A 24,068-nucleotide genomic window follows, 5' to 3' on the forward strand; every position below is an offset into this window, starting at 1 on the left:
TTGAATGGTGGAGGGAGAGGACCTACCTGCTTTCTTCTTGCCCTTCTGGCCAGGGACGGTCTCTGTGAATTCGTTGCTTTTGCTCATCAGCATGGCGAGGGTGGCGCTGTGGGCACGGAACAGGTCGACCACCTCGTGCAGCGCCACGTCAGTGATCAGGTCGCAACTCACCACCAAGATATCCGTCTGCGGAAAAAAAAAAAAAAAAAAAAAACATAGGGCCTTCAGTGACCCATTCTAACAGACCATACAAACAAAAACCTACAGAAACAAAACTGTTTGCCAAAGTTGTCAAATATTTTTTGTTTTATATACATATTTACATACATGTTACATATTATGTTTGGAACAAGCTATATGGTGGTACAAGATAACGTGTTTTTTTGTTGCATATGTATTTTGGATTTCATCTGAAAAACTTTGTTACGGGCATTTGGACAGGACAACAGCAAACCAACTTCTCAGCGGACATCGAGAGCTCGTTACCATTTCCACTGCCTATATACAGCTTAACATGTGTGAGTGGGGCAGAGGATGTTCTACCCTACAGGCCAACCTGAATGCCTCTAGCACTTGTGTGCTAGTGCTGCTTAAGCGATCATATCTCCTACCACCAACTGTACAATATGCTCACAAACAACGGATTACCATGGGCACATAGCATGTTGTGCTGCATGAGATAAGATCACAATTTGAACCAAATGCACAGGAGAATGCACACACCCTTGATACAGCCAAGGTGGGTCTTCACACAAAGGGAACGATCAAACCAACTCTGATCCAGATGCAGATCCGGAGGTGAATGAGGCAGAATGTGAGATATAAAGTTGTACGTCGGCGGTTTATGCCATCTATAGTCATGTTCAAGCAGCACATTCACAATACGAGGCACTGGCCCCTAAAAGTACCCTGGGTGAACCAAGACCAATCTGTAAGCACATTTGAATTGAAACGGCGGATCCGTCATTAAAGCCCATTTCCAAATCACCAAAAACCTAGGAGCCAATTGCAAGCGCTTATGCGGTATGGATTGGACTTCAGACGGTTGGTAATGGTATTGCTGATGGCTGTGCTAATGCCGTCAGTTTTAAATGGCACAGACGTGTATTTCCTTTGAAATGGAGAAAAGAACTACATGTAAAACCTTCATTTAGAAGATAATTACTTGCTTTACTTCAACAGAGTTGAACTAATATCCAAAGCCACTTGTTCTGGTGTCAGTCAGGCTACCGTAAAGCACTATTTGCATGTAAAGGGCAATATTGCAAAAAAAAGTGCAAAAATATATTTGATCACCATCACACTCTTTTTCACACTCTCAGATTCACTTTTTTCCCCCAGAAAAATCAAAACCAACTGACACAAATGCCAATGGGGAAATTTGTTTGGAGATCTGCCCTAAAGTCAAAACAGATAAAAACAAGTAGGGACATACCTAGGCAACACACGGTCAAAAGACTATAGCTCTATGCAGAAAAGACAAACGGCTGTAGCAATAACACACTCGTAACAACATAGCTCATTCTGAAACTTCAAAACACGGCATGAGAATTAGGGAGAGGAAAAAAAACAAGTTTACATTTTCAGAGACTACAAACTCCTAAACAAAGCCAAATAACACACACGTTGCAGAGGAAAGGGCAGTATGTACAAACAACGGGACCAGCTGTGGTCTCGGAACACAAGAGTTGATGTACTGGAACAGTCTGGGGTCTTTTGCTATCAACTAAACAATATAGCTTACATCTCCCAAACAAGCTGCAGCCCAATTCCGCACTTGGCACGCAGCTCTCCTCCATTTTGCTGTCATGGGGGTTTAAACTCGCTGCTTTATATGGTAGAAATGAAGACGTGCAGGATTCCTGACGAGTCTGTAGGCCATCTCCGCATGCGGAATATGTGCAGACATGATGCACAAGGGCCCCTGCGGTCACATGGTGAAACATTGAAGTGTATGAGTGGGAGTGTGGGAGTGTGTGAGTGTGTCTGTGTGTGTGTGTGTGTGTGTGTGTGTGTGTGTGTGTGTGTGTGTGCGCGCATGTGAGAGAGAGGGAGAGGGAGAGAGAAAAGAAGCTGCTCTGTATTTCGCTTGACGACAGTCACAACACATCCTGGGTTTACAGCATGGCTGCGTAGCTGACGTGAGTGTGAGTGTGAGTGTGTGTGTGTGTGTGTGTGTGTGTGTGTGTGTGTGTGTGTGTGTGTGTATGGGGAGTGGTGGGGGATAGGGGAGTCAACGAAGGGCCCTCTTTGATAAACACTGTTGCTCTCCTGACTGCAAACCCCACGTGTGTGTGTGTGTGTGTCCGTACCGATATAGATGGAGGTGAATGGTTGTGTGAGTGAGCTTGTAGCGTATGTGTATGTGTGTGTGTGTGTGTGTGTGTGTGTGTGTGTGTGTGTGTGAGTGAGTGTGTGTGTGCTGGGAGGGGAACCGGTGATAAATCCTGCTTGCGTTCGCCATTGTTTCTGTTTGAGCTGTCTGGTTCCCATCTGGTCTGCCCATCTCGGGCCTGTGGATAAATAAACAGGGGAGCGGGACCCGGGCGCGGCCCCGTAAAAGCGTGCCTGGCTCTGGGAGAGCTGCATGCCTCATTGGGGAGGCCTGGGTAGAGAGGCCCCGCCGCGACGCTCCACCATTCTCCGCTCCACGCTAGTCTGCGGCCCTCTCAACAGCACAGCACAGCACAGCGTAGCGTAGCGTAGCGTAGCATAGCCCTGCTCTGCTCAGTTCAGCGACTGGGCAGCAGGCCCAAGAACAGCTCTGAAGCCCTCTCTCGCTCTCCCTCTCTCTCGCTCACACATACACGTACACTCACACACACACAGACTCTCTCACACATGGTGAACAGATAGCATAGACAGAGGGCGGGCGGGCGGTGTGTGTGTGTGTGTGTGTGTGCATCCACTCCATGCTACTACTGAGGAGCAGCAGACTCCCTCCTGCCGCTTCTACTACCAGTGTGAACCCAGATTGCTGGCCCCACAGTGCTACGTTAAACTGGCCTGAAAAAGCGCTGGAGCTGGGGCGATGTTGATAAATGAAGGAGCAAGAGAAGTGTGCGTGTGAAAAACGGAGAACCGCTCAACATTTGTTTCTCTACAGAGGCACAGGAAATGTCTTGGCTCTCGCTATGTTCCCCCTTTTTTTCCCTTGTTTGGTCCAAGTAATGTGAAGCTATTGATACAATAATTTAAAAAGCATGGGGGTCCTTCCCTACACAGACCTCACACCACTCAGCCCCTAACATGAGAACTCATTTAAGGGACCTCCTGACATGAGAACTCATTTAAGGGAGACACTGTCCAGCTAAATGTCACCCAAAGTCAACCCAACGTCTCCAAGTCTGCCTGTGTGCAGTAAACGGATACACAGCCATAACTCTGAACAGTTCAGACTTTCATAGCTGTGCTGCTATTTTTATGTGGACCCAACAAGTGGCCATAGGGTTTCTTTCTCTCTCTCCCTCCCTCCCTCTCCCTCTCCCTCTCTCTCTCTCTCTCTCGCTCGACCATCAATGCTGGGAGAGGGCTGGTGCTACTGCCCCCACTCCCTCCTCCCCCCACCACCCACAAGCCTGTGGACTCCCTTTTGACGCTGGAGTGGGCGTCAGCGGGGGGTGGTGGTGGTGAGGACTCATCTGACGGGGGAGCTGGTGCCTTTCAGCAGGGCCTGATCTGCACTACACTGCACTGCACTGGCTGCCTGGGGCCCGGCTGGCTGGCTGGCTGGCTGGCTGAGTGGGTGGGTGGGTGTGTGGGTGGGTGAGGTCAGGCCACCCACAGACAGCTGTGGTTCTGCCTGGCTGCCCCCCAGGCCCCTACAGCCCGCCAGGTGAGACCACCCAGGAGGAGAGGATGTGAGAGGATAAGAGGGAGAGAGAGGGAGAGAGAGAGGGGAAAAAGACAGAGAATGAAGGCGGAAGAGAACAATCCATGCAATCTAACAGGAAGACCTGCTTTTTCCTGTTGCTTCATCACACATGCAGCCTTGAGCTGTTGAGGCGACAACTGATACAAGCTCTCCATCTCCCAATCTTTCTCTCGCTCACACACACACACACAAAGTGATTCATGTGGCTTCTTGCTCTCCTCTTATTGCCAACGTATTCAACTCCAACTGCAAATAATAATTAAAGAAAAGGAACAGAAACAGTAAGAGGGCATACCATCAGCAATACGCAAACATGTTTTTCACTGGGTTCTGTCATTTCATAACCACAGCTTGGCTGCAAACACAAGCACAAAGGAGAAAGTTGGAGTTGTTTGTACCAAGCCTAATGGTTTAATAGGAGCAGGCTATAGCAGAATGCTGTTGCCGTCAGATGCTCCTAGCATGGCTTCAGCTGCTATTGCTTCTGTGGAACTGATGGTCGAGGAGAGAGAGAGAGAGAGAGAGAGAGAGAGAGAGAGAGAAAGAGAGCACAAGAGAGAGAGAAAGAAAGAAAGAAAGAAAGAAAGAAAGAGAAAGAGAGAGAGAGAGAGAGAGAGAGAGAGCTGGGTGGAGCCCTGGTGGATACAGTAGGTAGGGGATTACGGGCCCCCATGACTCCGTCCCATCTCTCATCGCGTAGCGAGCTGTTCGTGCACTGGGGGGCTTCTGCAACTCAATGCTCTTAATCTCCCGTTTTCTCAGCGGGATTAGACAATAAATGTAGCTATCTGCCGCGACCGCTCGGCAAGCTCCGGCAGGCCTGCCACCGCTCTCCTGCGCCGGGCTCACCGGCACTCCGTTGTGCTCGCCATGTTTACTAAAGGGGAAGGTTAATCTCCTTGCTATGAATGCATTCATGAGGGCTTTTAATGTGGCGTCTTTTTTTTCTCTCTCTCTCTCTCTCTCTCTCTCTGTGTCTTACGTGCTCCGTGACACACTGCAAGAAGCCCAGAGGATCGGTCTTTCCGATGGTTTGGGTGCTTCTGACTCAAATTAAGGGCAGAAGGAATGAGAAGGCAGAGAGGGAGAAAAAGAGAGCGAGAGGGAGAAGAGACGCAGAACCACAGCACGGAATGGAGCACGCATTTTGACTTTACTGTGACCCTTAAAAAGGACTGACCAAAGCCCAGATGTGATGACATCCCTCGAAAATTTTCCTGCACATGCAACTTGTATTGAAAAAAAACACACACACACACACACACACACACACACACACACACACACACACACACACACACACACACACACACACACACACACACACCACACGCAGACACACACACCAACGCACACACAAAAAAATCTGGAGTAGGGATGGTTTTTTGGGGGGACCAGGAGGTCGACTCCCCCGTCCACAGGCCAGTGGTGGGCTCCTGCTGACATCATCTGTTTGGAAACGGCAGGGGGAAAGCCACAGGACTGTAGCCATGGCGCTATGTGTATATGTGTGTGTGTGTGTGTGTGTGTGTGTGTGTATGTATGTGTCCACATGTTTGTGTATGGAGTAGGGAGGACTGCTGCGTTTTCAGCAGGTGAAATGAGGCAATTCGCCGGACCAAGTCGGCGCGGAGCGGACCAAGGAGACGCAGGAACGCAGGAACGCAGGAACCCACGGATCAGTGGTCGCCCAGCAGCACACAGGATCTGCAGCCGTGCTGCCGCTGAGCCACCCCGCTGCGGCCCCTGTCCGTCCACGCCTGGGCCAGCTGAAGCGCCGGCCACCCGCCACTCTATGGGCCCATTCAGTGGAGCGCCACGCTCCACATACTGCAGCACACACGGACACATACTCGCATGCGCGCGCACACACACACCATCTGTCTGTCACATGCTCACATGTACACCCACATACCATTCACTCACACATATACTCACACAAACATACAGACACACACACACACACACACACACACAGACACACAGACACACACACAGTCCTCCTCTCCCTAGCATTCTCTCTCCTTCAACCCTCACACATGCCTAGCCATACACACTCTGACACTCACCTCTCTCCCTCCTTCCTCTGTAAAACACACACATGCACGCACACACATACAAGCATCTACACAGACACACACACACACGTGTACTATCCCAGTTCACAGTGTCGCTCTGTGAGGCCATTTGTTAGTTTTTTTCCAGGCTGTCAAATTATCAGTCATCCAGAGAGCCTCTAGCTGACTCTGTGCCCTGCTGAAATGCCGGAGTCGTAAATCATACCCTAATCATCGAGCCAGACATGCCAGCTATTCAGCAGAGATGCTACTGAAACTCATCCTCAACACCCACACCCATACCCACACACACACACACACAAACGTCAAGCAATTGAATAGTGCCAGTTGTACGTTCTGGCTATTAAAGATGTTTTACACAAGATTGATTGCCTGTGATGGTTCCACCATCTCCACACGCACATATACACACACTCACACTACATTACCATTCATTCCTGTGTAAAACTCACAAAGAGAATAACAAAAATGAACCTAACCTAACCATTCACATAAGACATTCAAACATGACTGTTTTAATTGTTGATACAACCATTTTAAAAAAATCAAAAAGTGTCCAAAACTAAGACCATTAGGCACTACTCCTCTGACCGTGGAACTAAGGAGCACACGTTGTGACTGTTGGGTATTCTATGATTCCCACTGAGAGGACCTGGGCCTGCTGCAGTGCCCACTAACAGGTGTGCAGAGCTCCCAGCCAATCGAAGGCAACTGCTGCGTATGGCGCTGGTTACAGACAAATGGTGATTTCACGCTGGAGTCCTCCATTAGCTGGCCGAGTAAACAGCTGAGGAGCATCCAAAATAAGCAGACCCTATGTGGCCTCCCTGCCTCTGCGCTTCACTAGGGGCGTGCTTTGCCAACCTGCAACTCTAGATCTACTGCTGTGGTTTTGGTACTGCGGGAAATACAACTGCTGAACCTCTGAGCACCCAACGCCTCAGATATACCATTTATTTATGTTTTGTGTCTATGAATAAACACACACACACACAATTTCAAGATCAAAGTAAGTACTTGACATTATCCACATGTGTGTGTATTTCAAAATATGTGCTTATGTTGGATAACTGTATGTTCCTCTCAGTCACTAGACTTAGCAGCCCCTAGGCAATTGGATAAAGAAGTGCATTAATACTATTTGTTGGCACATAATTTTCAGTCTTTCAGTTATTTTCTCAAATTGACATTTAATTTTAAAACTACACCACTTCAACACATCATATTAACAAAATGTTAATGTGGGCAGAAAACTGGACCACACAAAGACATTCTGTACTGTGATGTCAAAGAAAGACTTATCATAATTGTAATGGAAATGGTGGGTATTTGCAATACAGGCCAAATTTCCATCAGACATAATTTCAGAAACATTTCAGAAGCAAAGGAAATGCTTCAGATATGAGCTAAGTAACAACCTCCCAACAAAATGTCCAGGTTCAACATCTGAACATCATAATAACTAAAAGGAACAATAATAAACACTTAACAAGTATTGTATAAAAAACATATTTTCAGATGTCCAGTCCAACACCTATAAAACTGGAAGTATACATATCTAAAAATTGTCAATGACTAGAAGCTATGATTTTTTTTTTCCTTCAATGCATGTGCAGTAGATAAAAAAAAAGACATTTAAGGAGGGTTTAATTTGTAGGCCTTGTGAAACAAAGCACTTACCCCGATTGTGAAACTACCTACATGCTCAGTGCACATTATATGCAATAACAAATGCATTATACCAGAGGTGCGTTCAAATATGCAAACATAGACGAACGTTTGCAAACAATTTTCTGTTTGCCTTGAGTTTTCCGCGAACGTTTGCAAACCCTTACAAACAATTTGAGGAGGTTGTTCTCCGCGAACATGTTGGGAATTGGATGGAGAGTTACCATTGAGATGGAATGTTTACACAAAATTGTTCAAATTCATCTGGTCATATAAACATTTTCGCCGCAAACGCTCGCCTCTGTTCAAGGAATTTTCTGAATCAGTAACTCAGTAAACTGCACACATCATTACTGTGCATTACTGAACGTGTGCGCGCTATATAGAACTAAAATATCCAGCAGGGTTTCTTGGTGGTACAAAATGACATAATGGTAGTAGAAGCAGCTTAATTCTGTTTCTTCTACATGGATTGAAGTTAAAGTTAAAGTTGATTGGTATTTGGCAGACGCTTTCATCTAAAGCGTCACGGACTGGCAACGGCAGGTCGACAGAATGTCAGTCGGTGACATAACCGTTTCTCCACCACACCCAGACTTAAGCCTAGTCCAAGACTAAAAGCATTACTCAATGGAAATGTTCATTCAAGCGCTCCTTTAGTCTGGCCTTAATTCATGTAGAAAAGACAGCTCTGAGGGATTGGGACGAGGCTGCATTACTGTATTGTTTACCTTAATCTTCTGTTGTATGTGTCGGAGGGCGTCGGCGGTGCCCATGTCTGCCTCCTCCTGGATGCACACCACGTCCAGCTTCAGTTTCCCGTCCAGCTTCAGCTTGGGGTCTGTGCTCAGTGCCTTCTGCACTTCCTTTGTGGTGATGACTATGACCTCTGGAAGAGGACACACAAGCTCATTAGTCTCTAAAATTACAGTCTGCATTTAACCTCCAAGACTGAGGGAATTCAGCAGGTCATCCCCTGCAACTATCATTGTGGGGGGCATCCGTGGCCTACTGGTTAGCGCTTCGGACTTGTAACCGGAGGGTTGCCGGTTCGAACCCCGACCAGTAGGAACGGCTGAAGTGCCCTTGAGCAAGGCACCTAACCCCTCACTGCTCCCCGAGCGCCGCTGTTGTTGCAGGCAGCTCACTGCGCCGGGATTAGTGTGTGCTTCACCTCACTGTGTGCGGAGTGTGTTTCACTAATTCACGGATTGGGATAAATGCAGAGACCAAATTTCCCTCACGGGATCAAAAGAGTATACTTATACTTATACTATGTATTGGGGATGTAAATAAACACAGAAAATGAAAAAGTTGATGAATCTTTACCAGTACACATCTATGTGTGCAACAAAGTCCTACAGACTTTCTCAATTTGGTCTTTGTGAATTACAGGCTGACATTTTTTTTTTTTCTCTCAATCCAGCAGTGGGGAAGAGAGAGCGTGAGCCAAACGGGAAAGTCTTGTCCCAAGACCCTGATTAAGCAGGCAGGTTTGCAAGAAAACGTTTATGTAGTTACTGTAGTTTGTGCGAGGACTTGTAAAAAGCTAATTGCAGGGCCTTGCTGGCAGACTGGCTGTGAACAGCGCGTTGACTGAGCCACATATAAAGAGCCATAGAGCCAAGCGGCTAAAGTGGCCAAGGCCTGTGCTCAGATCAGCCTGGCCGTGAAATCTAACAGCACAGGGAGATCTGCTAAAGAGCGTGAGACCTGTGACACAGACAGGCAGTTTAACTGCTTACACCATTACTGTGCATTACGGAACGTGCACTATAAACAAAAATAAAATATTCAGCAGGGCTTCTTTCCATGACTTAAGAACCATTTAAGGCTATATGGGAGACAGCAGTACATGAATAATGGCTGTTCCCTAGTTATGGACTTAATACCTCACAGGTTAAATTGGCTAATTTTCACATACTCCATTAACTTAAAATTCTTCTGAGCTTCCTTCTGCTGTTAGAATGCTGCTCCCCAAAATAGTGCTGTAGTAACTAAAGGAAATGTTGAAAAGCGTTCTTTCCCTTACCAAACAAGGTGACAGAATTTGCAAGCTATTGTTTAAACTGCATATGCCTGCAGTGATTTATCTGAAGGATAATAATTGAGAATTCTTAATTCATGTATGGAAACTGGCCCACTGGTACAATATTGGCAGCGTTGCATCTTCCTCGTCAGTCTCTCTTTTTATTTTGCACGCATCTTCCCAAAGTATCGCATTTGTAGAAAAGCCTTACATTGTCAGTCACATATAGGCAATATAGACCAAAATACATATACATACAATATTTGCTTACCCTATAGGGGGGAAAAACTGAAGGAAACAGTGAATCTGAGGTAAAATTAAATATTTCATAGGCCAAAAATTGCTCTATATTGTTGTGCAGTTAATACTTCCCTACAATAAAATCAAGACACACACACAATGCATAGGTCCACTGATCTATTGACACTATTCTCTCAGAACAGCAACCTAAAAAAAAGGCTTTATTTTGTACAATAAAAAAAATTAACAAATTGCCCTATACATTTCAAATGTCATAATAGTTGTATTACCTTCAAATCCAACTCTCTCTAGTAGGTTCAGTGGGTACCAAATAAGGGGTTTATTCCCAACAGGTAACAGGGGTTTCGGTGTGTTGTAGGTGAGATCCATCATGCGAGACCCACCACCAGCGGCCATCAACACCGCCTGCAATTCCATTTCACATCTAGGAAGCAAGTGAGAAGCACACTGTGTTGGTAACTAACTACAGCTAAGGCTACTGGCACACTGTCGTTCAGGTGTGTCACACTTAGACATCACATCATTTCATTTCATCAAGAAAATCTGTTGACTTTTGCTATTACTGTGGTGACGGTCAGTGTTTGTGTATTACTGTTGTTTTGTTTATGTTCTTAAACTTTCAATAAAAAGTAAATCACAAAAAAAGAACATAAAATCTGCAACAGTTAAATATCGGGCTGTTGCAGACCAAGCGCTATCAAACAAAGTTGCAACGTTAAATGTCGACCCACTGGCTGTCAGTGCGCTGCTTACGGACTTACACCGGGTAGGCTAACTTCATGGTGCTTCATGTGACACGAGTGCTAACGTTATATTTACTTGTTTCCATTCAGACCGATCTCTGGGGATAACCGAAGGCACGTGGAAAGAAATAAGCAACATAGTTAAGTAACGTTAACGTTAGAATTAACATCTGGATGAGTAACATTAGCTAAATAACTTTCAGATGTTAACGTTAGCGAACCCAATTAATTAGCTAGGAATAGGGAAAAGTGCCATATCACGGTCTAGTTATGAGTTTCAACTGATACACGAACATACATTGTTTACTTACCCGTTGTCAGTCGATGTCAACAATTATAAAACACACTGACTCCAGCTGCTTCAGGTAACGTTAGCTTGTTAGCAAATAGACCTGTCTCAGTGAACCAAGTGGGTTTAGTAGGCTAGCATTGTAGCAAACATGTGAGGAGGCAACGTTGCTAGCTAACTAGCTCGCAGAAACGCTGGCGAATCCTCTATAATCTAATTCCGGTTATTATGAGTATCAATAGTGATAGGGATGTCGTCGACGATAACAGTTGTTCAGTACAGTTGAATTAGGCTCAAATTTTCAAGTTTTATTTACTGTCTACGGCGTTGCAAGATATGATGACATGGGTACGGCACTTTTAATATTACCTGATAGAAACGTAAGTCAGTATAAATAGTTCCGAGCTACTGGCAAATCACAATGAAGTTTGTTACACAAGTAGCCAAAAAAATAAGCCACCGAAACGCATCATGGTTATAAGATAACTTAACTTGATTTATTTACAGACTCAAAGTCCAGATAAAAAACATATACATATTTAAAATAGAACATAAATGAGTGATTTTAATCATCCATTTTACCACCCGCATGCCGTCATGATGCAAAGCCCGCCATAGGTTAAAATAGATTTTACACAGTCAAAACCATATTGTGTAATATTTGACAGGGAAAATAACTTACAGTATTCTTACATGCTATAACCAACAATATCAGTTTTGTACAAAAAATGTAAATGTGGACTCATCAGTCACTATCATACAAGCAACATTGTGTTGGATTACACAAGATTAAAACATATTCATTGTGTCTGTTTCATGCATCCTTCAAATAGCTTTCAAACTCATTTTAAGGATACAGTAAGTAATTAAAACATCTGAAGAGTTTGGTTCCAAAACGCTATATATTAATTTTTGAAAACTAGTCATGCTATTTAATTGTGGCCTATTTCAGGTAATATCAATAAAATGTCAGTGCTGTTGTTTTGATTGAGTAAAGATAAATCAAATAACAATACCCAACTACATTTCCACTGAAATTACAAAAAGTACAAAATGAAAACAAATGATTTATGAAAATTCATTAAAATGGAGGATATAGTGTTTTGGATCAAAACTCTTCATCTATTCAGGGTAAAATTAGGATATCCGACACTGTTACTGAACGAAGCAGGCTATTAAATAAAGGTAATAAATGCTGCAACCACAACTATGTGGTTGCAGAAATAAAGTAAAATAAAAAATAACTTGTGGGTTGTGTATTAAAAATGATCTCTGCCAGAAAACTGTATCTGATGGACAGTATACAGGGTGACCATCAAACATTTTCTTTGCTGACATCCTTTATTTTTCACTCTTGCTTGTGCAGATAACCCTCCAATCACCTCTCCACAGTCAACAGACATGGCTGAAACCCCAATTCACAGACCGCCGATCTAACAGCAAATTGAACTCTGGGAATGTGGCTTGGCTTTGTTTTCCCTGGACAGGAGATGAGCTTCATTGGTTGCTGCCTGTAGAGGAAACTTTGGAATAACAGGGTGGGCAGGCAAGGCAATAGACTATGCCTGAGAGAGAGAGAGAGAGAGAGAGAGAGAGAGAGAGAGAGAGAGAGAGAGAGAGAGAGAGAGAGAGAGAGAGAGAGAGAGAGAGAGAGAGAGAGAGAGAGAGAGAGCATATGGTTGTTGATGACTTTTATATAAGCTAATGGTCTCAAGCCAACTTTCAAGACATTTATCCAAAGTTATAGGTAAAAAAAACACCCATTCCAGAGTGCATTTTGTTTTCACATCAACTTTTCTGCCTCTCAACAGAGAGACTCTCTCAGTGAAAGAGTGCATTAATACAGCCCTAATGCAGACCACCCTGGTAATCCTGTGTGGATGACATGACCAAAGTTTACCATCTGGCAGGTGGCTCTTCAGCAAATTTAAGCAATTACGTACACAGCATGAATAGACCACTGACTTTTTGCCAGTGGAATCTCATTAAATGATCATAAACAAACAGCTTAGAAAAACAAGTTTTAGCGACATTAGCATTTTTATGCCCAGCTAAACACACAATTTTACCTTTCATTTGACCATGTCAAGGTGATGTTCAGACCTTCCTGGAACGGAGCATGATGCTAGCAAAACTTTTTTTTAAAAGATAGCAAATTCTTCAGATGTTTTGCCATATTTACGCTGAGAATAATGTAGCATATGACCATTGTAGGCTATGTTCCTGGTGATGGATACCTGGTAGCTGACAAATAAATATGAGCCTTTCAATGGGCTATATCTGGGAGATTTTCATTATTAAAATAAATTCTGTTTTGGCAAGTATAGAAAAATATATGTTTTGGGGAAATACATTTTTTCTTGTCATTTCTGATGATTTGACTCTCCAATGAATTTTCCAGGTCTCTTCACCTACAATCTGGCAATCCCTACTGGGGTTATATGGCAATAAGACTTTTTTACATTCTAATAACATCTTATTCATCTGCCTTTACAAGCTGTTCCCTACACGCAGATGGCATCTTTTTTGTCATTAAAAGTGGGCCCTGGTTCAAAACAGGCCTGTCATAAAAGTCAGCCCATGCCACTGACACTTTTCCAGCGATTATCCTCTGGTCTTTTTACAGCGCTCTCCCATAGACTTTAAGTCCATGCAGGAATGAAGACTAAAAGCTGGAACAGGCCCTTATTGATTGTCTTAATGGTGATAGGTAGTGCAGAGACAGACAGGAAATGTGGCGCAGGTGTCAGGCTATGGAGCCCAGCCCTGCAGCAGCCTGCGTCGTGAGGGGCCTGCATACTTTCAGCATGCAGTGGAAAACCTGTCCCCAGCTTTTGATCTTTATGCTTACAAATAAAAAAAGCCACAGATGGTATTCTTGATGTTGACCGTTACAAAATATATTTTTTAAATTTACAGACACTATATTGTTGTGTAGTGTGAAACTATGCCTGCAAGTGCAACAGCAACCTTTTTAGTGCAGCACTTTTGATTTGGTAGATAGTTGACTAAAAGCATCAAGAAAATGCATGAGTCCTTGTGATGCCATACAAAAGTTTCCCTGTTCACACAATAAATTCTCTGTGATTGCAAAATAATAGTATAAAAGCAATATTCTCCTATTTCTAATAGTGGAAAATCACTTTGATATTTAGACAATGCAAATACAAGTACAAGGCATCTAATTACAAATCATAACCATTACAAATCCATGAGGCCCTGAACAGTGAAATACAATATAACATGAAGTGCAACATAAAGGCTGCCTCCCAACACATGAAATTGAAAGCAGATAAGAGTGATATAGACAGATAAGGAGGGCAAGCCATCGAATTGTAGACTACCACAGACTTGAAGCGCTGCCTTGATTTGCTCTGATTTCCTATTCCTGGCCAAAGCAGCCCTTGTAAATCATTCTCAATTCCTTTAAACAAGCCAGTTGGATTAGGTTGGTTTAGATCATAAACATTCACGGGGCCAGACCACCCAGAGAGCGAGTCGAGTCTCGGGCCTGACCGCCGCCTCCCCGTGAGCCACAGCGTGGCCGAAAGCACAACACACTCAGTGTGGTTTGTGTTTGCGCCACTTCCAGGGCCTCGAGAGCACCAGGACCCCAGCTGCCATGGAAACAAAAACACCCTGCCCCCCACCCCTTGCTCATTCACGGTCAGCCACCGATAGACTGTGACATAGATAAACACGCTCCGGTCCACGGACCATTCTCCTCTCCCACACTTTTAAAACTCTCTCTCTTTGTGTGCGTGCCTGTGTGTGTATATGTGTTTGTGTGTGTGTGTGTGTGTGTGTGTGTGTGTGTGTGTTCCTCTGCCGTAAAAAAGAGAAATGTTGGGACGCGTGTCACTCACTGGGCTTTGCAGGACTGGTTCACAGACATAATAATACAGAAAATGCAAAAATTCTTGTCGGGACATGTCAAAGGAGCATGAAAACATTTCTTTATCGTCTGCCAGGGAGATTAAGGGAAGAAGAAGTGGTGATGTGTGAGGCCAGCTTTTCAGCTCTCTCAACCACACAGGAGATGTGATGGGAAAGGACACAAAAGACACATGGTTTTTATTATTCAACACTTACCAAAGAATCAGCCTCAACATGTTGGACAGAATTGGAGTGCATGATGACTTTACAGATTTAACCAATAGCAGAATGCATTCATAGGAACTCATAACCAATGCACACATACAGGCCAGCTACATTTATTATCTATATATGTCTGTATATGAAAAAGCTAAGGTATTTATGGTCATATGTTATCGACTGTTGTGTTTAAAGAGCCATCCATATCGCTAATTAATAATCAGTCTGGTCAGATAACAGTATCTGTTCTTGATATATGTTTGTTTTATGTAGCTGATTGGGATGAAGGGCAATGTTGAAAAATGTCTCCTTATGCATATTTAGACATGTGGGACCCTGCGTCCTCCTCAGACTATTTAGTGCATAACAGGAGTTTCTGGAATCTCTTACCTCACGGAGCTTCCGAATTGACCATGGTGAGAATATTATCTTTTTAGAGATGGAAATTTATTTTTTACTTTTTATTTTTTACTATTTTTACTTTTCTGTTCCTTAGCAATACTTTTGACTTTGTGAGGGAGCTATTGCAAGGGAATGCAAAACGTATTGCGAGGGAACACAAAAGGGGTTTCAAAATAAATTCCCACCTCTAAAAAGATAATTCCCATCATGGTCCTTCGGGGGCTTTGTACTTACCAGAGGGTTCTCTATCTATAAACATTTGTTTTTCTCCTCTGCAGTCTCAGTAAACTCTACTACTACTTACAATACCCATTGTTACCCTTTAATACTGCATAATGTGTGGCATTCACTCAATGGGCTTTTTATATCCCTTGGTTGCTATTGGATCAAAAGATGACATGGTGTGCCAGAACCATCACTTGTAATGTTTCTTTCTATTTTTTCTCTCAGAAAATAAAAATGGTATAGTGAAGCACTAAATTACTAAACTAAATTGACTAAATAATCAAACACATTAGTTTTCACATAATGCACTTTATTAGCATTATTACTTGTCTTGTGTGATTGAGTGGAGGGGGCTGAACCTTGCTCTTCAGAGAATCATAATTTGTGTTTAAAATGGACTCCCCAGTTTTAAACACAGGCTTTGCACGGTGGCACTTCGTTAAACACCAGCCATTCTGCTGGGGAGCGAAACAGACAGAACGACTCAGCGTCAGCCTCCACTGGAGTCAGAGAGCCGCGATGGGGCCAATACTCACACTAACCCCACTCCTCCTGTGGACAGAGGGCCACTCTCTTCCGGGATGTGGGGGGTGGGGGGATGGAGTGTCCAGGGTGGAGGTGGTCCATCTCACCGAGGGCCAGGTGAGTGTTCGTGTCAGGCTTTTTGACTGTTTTACATGCACGTCTGGTCTGGCTCTGCTCATATCACCACCGGTTAATGGATGCCATAACTCCCCGGGTGGCAGGGGGCCAGGCAGAGTTGTGGACCACATTGGGATAATAAGAAGGGATGGAGGGGGCGGTGGTATGTGTGTGTGTGTGTGTGTGTGTGTGTGGGTTGGGGGTGGGGGGCTGGACTTGGTGGAGTGTGATCGGCCTGGAGGTAGGCTCAGGATGTAGAAGAACAAATCTGTCCAAACAGGGCAGAGTGAGTGAGAGCGGAAAATGGGAGTTATGTTGTGGTTTTTTTTATAGTGCATAAACATGAAGCTTGCAGTCATTCCAGCAGAAATTCCCTTCCCCGGGCGCTCATTGTCAACAGAATGAAGCCACAGTGCATTCCCATCTGAGTGGCCATGCCAGCCCAACGGAGCCGACTCATCCTGGCTCGTGTTGAACCCCTTAGCCAAAACTTTTGTCCTCTACTCCCTCCCAGCTGCACAGGCCTCCTGGACTTGGCCAAGGCTTGCAGAAACATACTGGAAACATGCCTGCCTTAACTGTAATGTATCTGTTACTCAGGGCTTTGTTGGTGTTATCTGTGTCTGTGTTTTGTGCACTGTGTTGGTGTTTCTTTATTGCGATATGTCTTTTAGCATGGGAGTGTGTGTGTGTGTGTGTGTGTGGAGGGGGGTTGTGTGTGTGCATGTTGGTGTGTATAGACATGTTTCTGTCCTGTGGTAATACGTTCGCGTGAGTGTGGTAGATGCCTGTGTGTTTACGCCATACTGTATGCACGGCGTATGTATGTGTGTGGGTGCCTGTGTGTGTGTGTGTGTTTGTGTGTATGTGTGTGCATGCGTGTGAGTGTGTGTGCATGAGCCTGAATGTGCAGTCCTGTGGTGGGCCAGGCAGTATGTGTGGTGCGGGGATGGTGGGGTGCTTTCCCTGGCCAAGCTTTGTCCTGAGGGGGAGCCCAGGAAGACAAGCCACAGGAGCCCAAACAGCACCCAGCCCGGTGCCTGTGATCTCCGTGTGTGTCTGCCCTGCCTGTGTCCGCCCGCCCGGGCCCTCTGTCTGTGAGGTCCGCTAACCACGCTCCCCTCACTCGCACCAGACGGACCTTTTCCCGTTAACCCCGGACCTCGGCCTCTGCTCCTCTCCACACGGAATGGAACAGAATGGAACCGCTCCTGCCAGCGAGCTGGGGGCTACCAAGTACAGACTGACACTTAAACACACACAAACAGACACACACACACACACACACACACACACACACACACACACACACACCAAACACAAACACACATACACACACACACACACACACACACACACACACACACCAAACACACATACACACACACACACACACACTTACTGTACGCACAACATTCTGCTCCACGGTCTCTCTCTGATGAAACGCTTCTGATGGTTTCATATGGTGGTGTTTTTTTTCCCTCCTGGTGTGGCCATCTTCTGGTGCATCAAAGTACAGAGCTGCTGCCCCCATCCCCCTACCCTCTCCACACAGACAGACAGCCCCCATCTTTCCCTCATTTCCACCACTGCCTGCCCGTAATCCGCCTCTTTAAAAGCCCTCCTATTTGAGCAGGGGAGCTGCTGCTGAGTGACTGCTTTATTTCCTGCTCGTCTGTCTGGAATGCTCTCTCTCCGCGGCGTGCAATTAGCCGCCATGTCAGTGCGCTTGGCTCGTCACCTCGGGCTCGGCCCTGTTGGTCTCTCCTGGCTGTTTACAGGACGCTCGTGCTGCGTGTGCGCCATATGCAGTGACCATGGTGGTGGTGGCGGCCACCGCCTTCCCTCCAAAAACCTAAACATCCCGCTGGGAAAAAAAAAAAAAAAAATGCTTGTCCATTTTTTGATGCCCGCCTCCCCTCCCCAAGGTCCCACAAGTGGCGTCCAGCTGGCCCTGCGATCCCCTCTGCTGTTGGAGGGAGTGGGGGGGCCCTGGGGGCCGGCGAGGGGAAATATAAAAATCCTTCAACAGATTTATAAAGATTTGATTTATCCCTGGATGACAAGGAGGAGAGCAGTTTGTGCTCTGCCTGCCAAGCAAAACTAACATAATACGGTTGTGCGGTTTGGAGTTGCATTATTGATGTGTGGTCAATGTTGATGGGTGAGTTAAATCACTTTTACGAGTCGTACCTGTGTTAATGTACATTTATTGTGTCTCACATCTACATGTAAATCACAGCCAAGAACGTGAGAGCAGAGATGTGGTCTGCTGTGTTTGACTTTGTTGTTGTTGCTGTTGTTGTTGTTGTTGTTTATGTGTGTGGTGGGCAATGTCTGAAAATTGTAGGTCTATAGTGCAACATGCAGATGTGTTCTCCCAGCCTTACAGGCCTGTGTGTTCCTGGTTGCCTGTAAGGCTGTAGAGCTCAGGGCCTGAGGTGCTCTGTGGGGCTGGAGGCTTCATGAAGCTGTGAGCTGAGCTGTTTAAAGGCAGACGTTTGCTCCTCTCAGCACGTGTAAGTGTGTGTGTGTGTGTGTATCTGTGTCTGTCTGTGTGTGAGCATGTGTGTGTGTGTGTGTATTTCACGTGTGTGTGTGTGTGTGTGTGTGTGTGTGTGTGTGTGTGTGTGTGTGTGTGTGTGTGTGTGTGTGTACTTCACGTGTGTGTGTGTGTGTGTGTGTGTGTGTGTGTGTGTGTGTGTGTGTGTATTTCACACGTGTGTGCATGTGTATGTGTGTGTGTGTGTGTGTACAGTATGTGTGTTTATGTGTATGTGTGTGTGTATTTCACACGTGTGTATATGTGTATGTGTGTGTGTGTGTGTGTGTGTGTGTGTGTGCACCGCGGCGAGGCGAGGCGAGGCGCGTTACTCACCGGCCTCCGGGCTCATCTGGCAGCGGCTCCATCATTCCCAGAGAATTCCTCACTTCCCCGCAGCGGCTGCCAGCCTCGCTACGCCGGCGGAAGCACTGCGGCTTTGGCTGAGCGCTGTGTGAGGTCCACCTTCACTGGGCGAGCAGTCTGCTGGCAGAACAAACATGGGTGGGACCTCACTGCTCTGTGTGTGTGTGTGTGTGTGTGTGTGTGTGTGTGTGTACAAGTGTGCAGGCACACACAGACATACACACACACACACTCTCTCTCACACACACACACACATAGTATTTTTCATCTCCATTAGACATACACACTCTTGTGCAAATTCTCTCCCCCCCTTCTAGTCTTTTTCTCTCTCTCTCAGACACTTTCTCTCGGCCCCTTTTTCACACTCACACACAAACATACAAACACACACACACAGACATACACACACAGACACACACAGACACACTCAAAAACCCTCCCATTCCCACACACACACACACTCACACACACACACACACACACATACACACACACACACACACAAATCACACATTCGGGTTTCATTTACTAGGGTAATGAGGCCAAGGCGCAGAGTGAGTCATGGCTCAAGACTGCGTTCTCTCTGATTTCTCCTCTCAACATGACAGCTATCTTCCCATGGCTAATTTGCCTTTTAATTGAGGATGCATGATAAGTCTTTTTAATGGACCCCTGAACTCTGTGGCCCTTGAATATGCTGTTGCTTCTAACGGTTTACATTATGCTGTGAAATTTGCATAGGCAATGCGTGGCCACGATCGGAGGAAGGGCACTCTGACAATTAACAATTAACATTATTATTGTCGAGTGGAAACAGATGTGAGGTGAAGTCAGTCTTGCAGCGGGGTACCGAGGCCACCTGATTGATTGGGGTCGAGAAACACCAAGGCAGGCAGGCAGGCAGGCAGGCAGTAGTAGTAGTCGTGTGGGGCTATCAGCCCTTCTCTTACTGCTTTATGCGCAGGTCCTGTTACATACGCTGATACAGGCATGCGTCAGAGGCTTTGAGGTGCCTTTGTTTTAGTTGAGTCTGCTTTCATGCTCTGTCATACCCAAACTTGCACTGTAAACACTCTTGCTCTCGTGTGTGTTTGTGTGTGTGTGTGCGTGTGTGCATGTGTGCGTGTGTGTTTGATGTGTGTGTGATGATTACAACATAAGTAATCACACTTCAAGGGCTGAGGGCAGCCGCGTGCATCTCCAAGCAGCCACACACAGACTGCAGTGGATCCCACCCAAAAGATGTTTTCACATTTATTTCTTTATTTGTATCTGTCTGTTGTTTATTATGGAGCACAGGTGGGGCTGGCCACTCCTGTAAGTCTGTTTGAGATGGAAGCGTTTAGGTCTCTGTTGAAATAAATGTTTATAGCATTCCAAACTTTCGGGCTGAGACAGTATGTGTGGTCCTGTCAGCACCTCTCAGTCAGCACGGCTCAGTCTTGTAAAGGTGTGTGTCTCCGTGTGGGTGTTTACCTGTAGGTATTACACACGTGTGTGTGTGTGTGTGTGTGTGTGTTAGTGTCTGTGCGTGCGTGCGTATGTAAACGGGCCAGAATAACAGCAAAAAAACTGTCTGTCAGTGTTCATAAAGGAAAGTTTAACAGCTGGTGAGGTTCTGGATTTTACCACAATACATCCCCAGTTAACAACAGGGATTTTTAACAAGGTCAGCTCTCATAGAACGACGCTAGCTTTTTGGGGCCGTCCATCTTTAACTGTGCTTCAGTAAACACAAAAACAGTGTTGGCGTGGCCTTTTCCACCGGTGAGCAGAGACTGCTAACTTGTTTTACTGTTGGGAAAAGCACCCAGGGAGCAGCTGATGCTGGAGCAGATTCTGCCCTGATCAAACGGACTCGGGCCACAGCGGAGCCAGACCCAGGCCACAGTCTGCTGCTATCTTGGTAAATATCTCCTCTGAGACTATAAAGCCAAACACCATAAAATATGTGGAAACAGTTGTGTGTATTAGGAGACCTATATTAATCTAAAAAAAGAAGAGAGTGTTGGCACATCTTTTTTTATTTTACCTATTCCACTGCGGTGCCTTGCTTGGGGTTTACTGCTGGGGCAGCGCCTCCTAGTGGTCAGCAGCAGGACTTGTCATAGCCCTGGTGCAGTAGCTGCTGAATGGCCGTGGCATGTGTGGTGAATGGCAGGCAGGTAGTGGCTCTTCTTGGGGTTTGTGATCTGACTTAAGCGGGCCTCCCGGCCCAGGGGCCGGGAGGCCGTGAAGAGGGTGATGGGGGCTTGGGGTCAGGCTGGTGGTGTGTGTGAGGGGGTGGGGGGGGGTGGTCTGGGGCGGCTGGGGGGACGGGCGGATGAGAATTCCTGCCTGCTGTGGATGGTAGGGGCTTCCGCTCACTCTGGGAAATCAGTTGAACTGGAGCCATCCTGTGAATCCCCAAGCAGAGATAAATCATCCTTAACTAGCCCCCTCACACACTATACTGAGCACAGGCCACAAAACCAGGCATGTGTTTAGCCTCTGCTCTGTGTGTGTGTGTGTGTGTGTGTGTGTGTGTGTGTGTGTGTGTGTGTGTGTGTGTGTGTGTGTGTGTGTGTGTGTGTGTGTGTGTCTGTGTGTCTGTGAGTGCATGCTGTCACATGTCAACATGTGTGCATTTGTGAATGAATGTCAGTGTGAGTACATGTGTGTCATGTACACATATGTGTGCAATTTGTGTATTTGTAACCCTGTGTGTGTGTGTGTGTGTGTGTGTGTGTGTGTGTGTGTGTGTGTGTGTGTGTGTGTGTGTGTGTGCTTGTGTGCGTGTGTGCATGTGTGCATGTATGTGCGTGTACAGCTGGATCCGTCCTTTACTCCACTCTCTGGAACAATATTCCCTCCTCCCACGCCAAAGTATTCCAGGAAGTCTTGAGACGAGCTTGAATGGATAAAGCGGATGAAGGACGGGATGATGCAAAGCTGGCTGTGACACTCCAGGGCTGTATGGAAAAGCAGCCAGCCCCCTGGCCCTCCCGCTCCAGCTCCAGATGGCCCGCTCTCTTTCTCTATCTCTCTCTCTCTCCCTCTCACTCTCTTTCTCTCTCTCCCTCTCACTCTCTCTCTCGCTCACTCTCCTCTCTCTCTCTCTCTCCCCCTCTCTCTCTCTCTCTCTCCCCCTCTCTCTCGCTCTCTTGCTCAGCGTCCCTCTTGTCTCTCCTGGCCTTGCAGGGCCTTCACACAGCAGGGATATATAACACATGCGTGACAGTGGTGAAGACACTTTTAGTAGCTTTCAGAAGGCCCCGCGCACTCCAAAAAGTTCCCACAGTGCCATTTTTAAAAAAGGATTACTCACAGGTAATGACATGAGTACACACACACACACACACACACACACACACACACACATACATACAGTACATACACACAAACACACACACACGCACACAAACAAACATACATGCAGTGGCAAAAACTTTGTTTGTTTGTCCCTATAACACTTCTAATTGTTCATCTCACCACTTCTAGGGAATACCGGTGCTTTGGTTTCTTGACGCGTTTCTTGACGCAAGAACTTAAAACATAAAGTATAGTCTCCATTGTCTGGTTGAGCTGAGTTCATTCCGCGCGTTCGCGTTGCTCCTGTCACGCTCACGTTGAGTTGAAGTTGACGCAGTTGACGGTCAATGATAGTTGGCTCAAGCACCGGAACCCCTCCTGTGGCCTTGGCTTGACCCCCCTTTTATCACTGCACCCCACACCTCTAGAGGGAAGGCATACTCAAAAACATTAAAGCGTTCTAAATCAAATGTTGAAGGGAAATTCAATTAATAATTATTTATACATTAATTAAAACTGAAAATATGTATATGGCCCCTACAACACACACACACACACACACACACACACACACACACACACACACACACACACACACACACATACACACACACACACACACACATGTATTCATGTAAACACAAAAATCATCCATCATATGTCCTCTTTCAACACATTTGCTTGTGAGGGGTTACAAAAATGCTTGGTGAAAAGTGAGGGTACAAAGTGAGCCTTGATGACACACAACAGAGTATGTCATAACACAACCCAGATCAGATGATGACCAATTAATGGGGAAAACAACTATAAACATGTGAAAACAGCACATCAATAATGCTGGAACATCTGGAGAAACCAGACAACAAACAAAGAGAGCAATGGCACCAATAAAACAATGAGCCAACTGAGCAAAAACTAAAAGCATCAGCCATTCTAACCCAATCAGTAATACGCACAGTTTCCCCGAACCACCGCGGTCAGCCCTCTGCCACACACATGGAGCTCAGCTTCGCCTCCATGCAGCAGCAGCAGCAGTGCTGTGCACTTCAAGAGGCTCTCCTTTCAGTCCAGTGTATAACCATCAGATTCAATGAGCCCCTACCTTATTTAAATCAATCAAAGGCCTGAGCCCGGTCTGCTGGTCAGTGAGGCGGAGCGCTGAAAGGGATATGGTAATAAGGTGAACGGACGGGGCATGGCGATCCCAGAGTAGCGGGAGGAGGAGCTGGCACCGGGCGATGGCTCGGCAGCGCTCGCGCATGCTAACGAACCTGCACTCTATGCACTGGGCACCGTGCCCGCGCCACTCGCCACACAATGAGAGACCACCTCGTCGCACCACACCGCACCGGACCGGACCACGGGCTCTGAGAAGCCCTGTGGAGGCCCCTGGCACAGCGAACCCAGGACGACGTCATCGCACAGCCAAATGTCTGTGCCCAGCATCAGAAATAACTTGGGGATCGAGGACACTCTCAGAGCTGTAATCTGTATTTGGATACAGGGGTTGTGTTAATAATGTTTGATTTAATAATATTAGATTTCTTTTGCCAGACTCTCTTC

At 46.0% G+C, this 24,068-nt stretch overlaps 2 protein-coding genes across 2 annotated transcripts in view; both read right to left on the bottom strand.

The window, feature by feature from the left end:
• The window catches only part of eif2b3 (eukaryotic translation initiation factor 2B, subunit 3 gamma), a 34,033-nt gene extending 22,714 nt beyond the window's left edge, over positions 1–11,319 (bottom strand). The window contains exons 1-4 of the mRNA XM_048257494.1: positions 10,965–11,319; positions 10,180–10,334; positions 8,352–8,509; positions 27–186 (exon numbers count right to left, since the gene is read on the bottom strand). Coding sequence (XP_048113451.1) covers positions 27–186; positions 8,352–8,509; positions 10,180–10,327 — 466 coding nt within the window. The 5' untranslated portion in view covers positions 10,328–10,334; positions 10,965–11,319. The remainder of the gene's footprint in view (positions 1–26; positions 187–8,351; positions 8,510–10,179; positions 10,335–10,964) is intronic.
• A 12,464-nt stretch (positions 11,320–23,783) lies between these two features.
• LOC125305110 (keratin-associated protein 5-1-like) overlaps positions 23,784–24,068 on the bottom strand; it is a gene marked incomplete at its 5' end in the record, with an annotated part of 15,695 nt that continues 15,410 nt past the window's right edge. The window contains one exon of the mRNA XM_048259723.1: positions 23,784–23,993. Within this exon, the coding sequence (XP_048115680.1) occupies positions 23,784–23,993 (210 nt within the window). The remainder of the gene's footprint in view (positions 23,994–24,068) is intronic.

The sequence above is a fragment of the Alosa alosa genome, chromosome 1 (genome assembly GCF_017589495.1).
Source record: "Alosa alosa isolate M-15738 ecotype Scorff River chromosome 1, AALO_Geno_1.1, whole genome shotgun sequence".
Classification (NCBI taxonomy): domain Eukaryota; kingdom Metazoa; phylum Chordata; class Actinopteri; order Clupeiformes; family Clupeidae; genus Alosa; species Alosa alosa.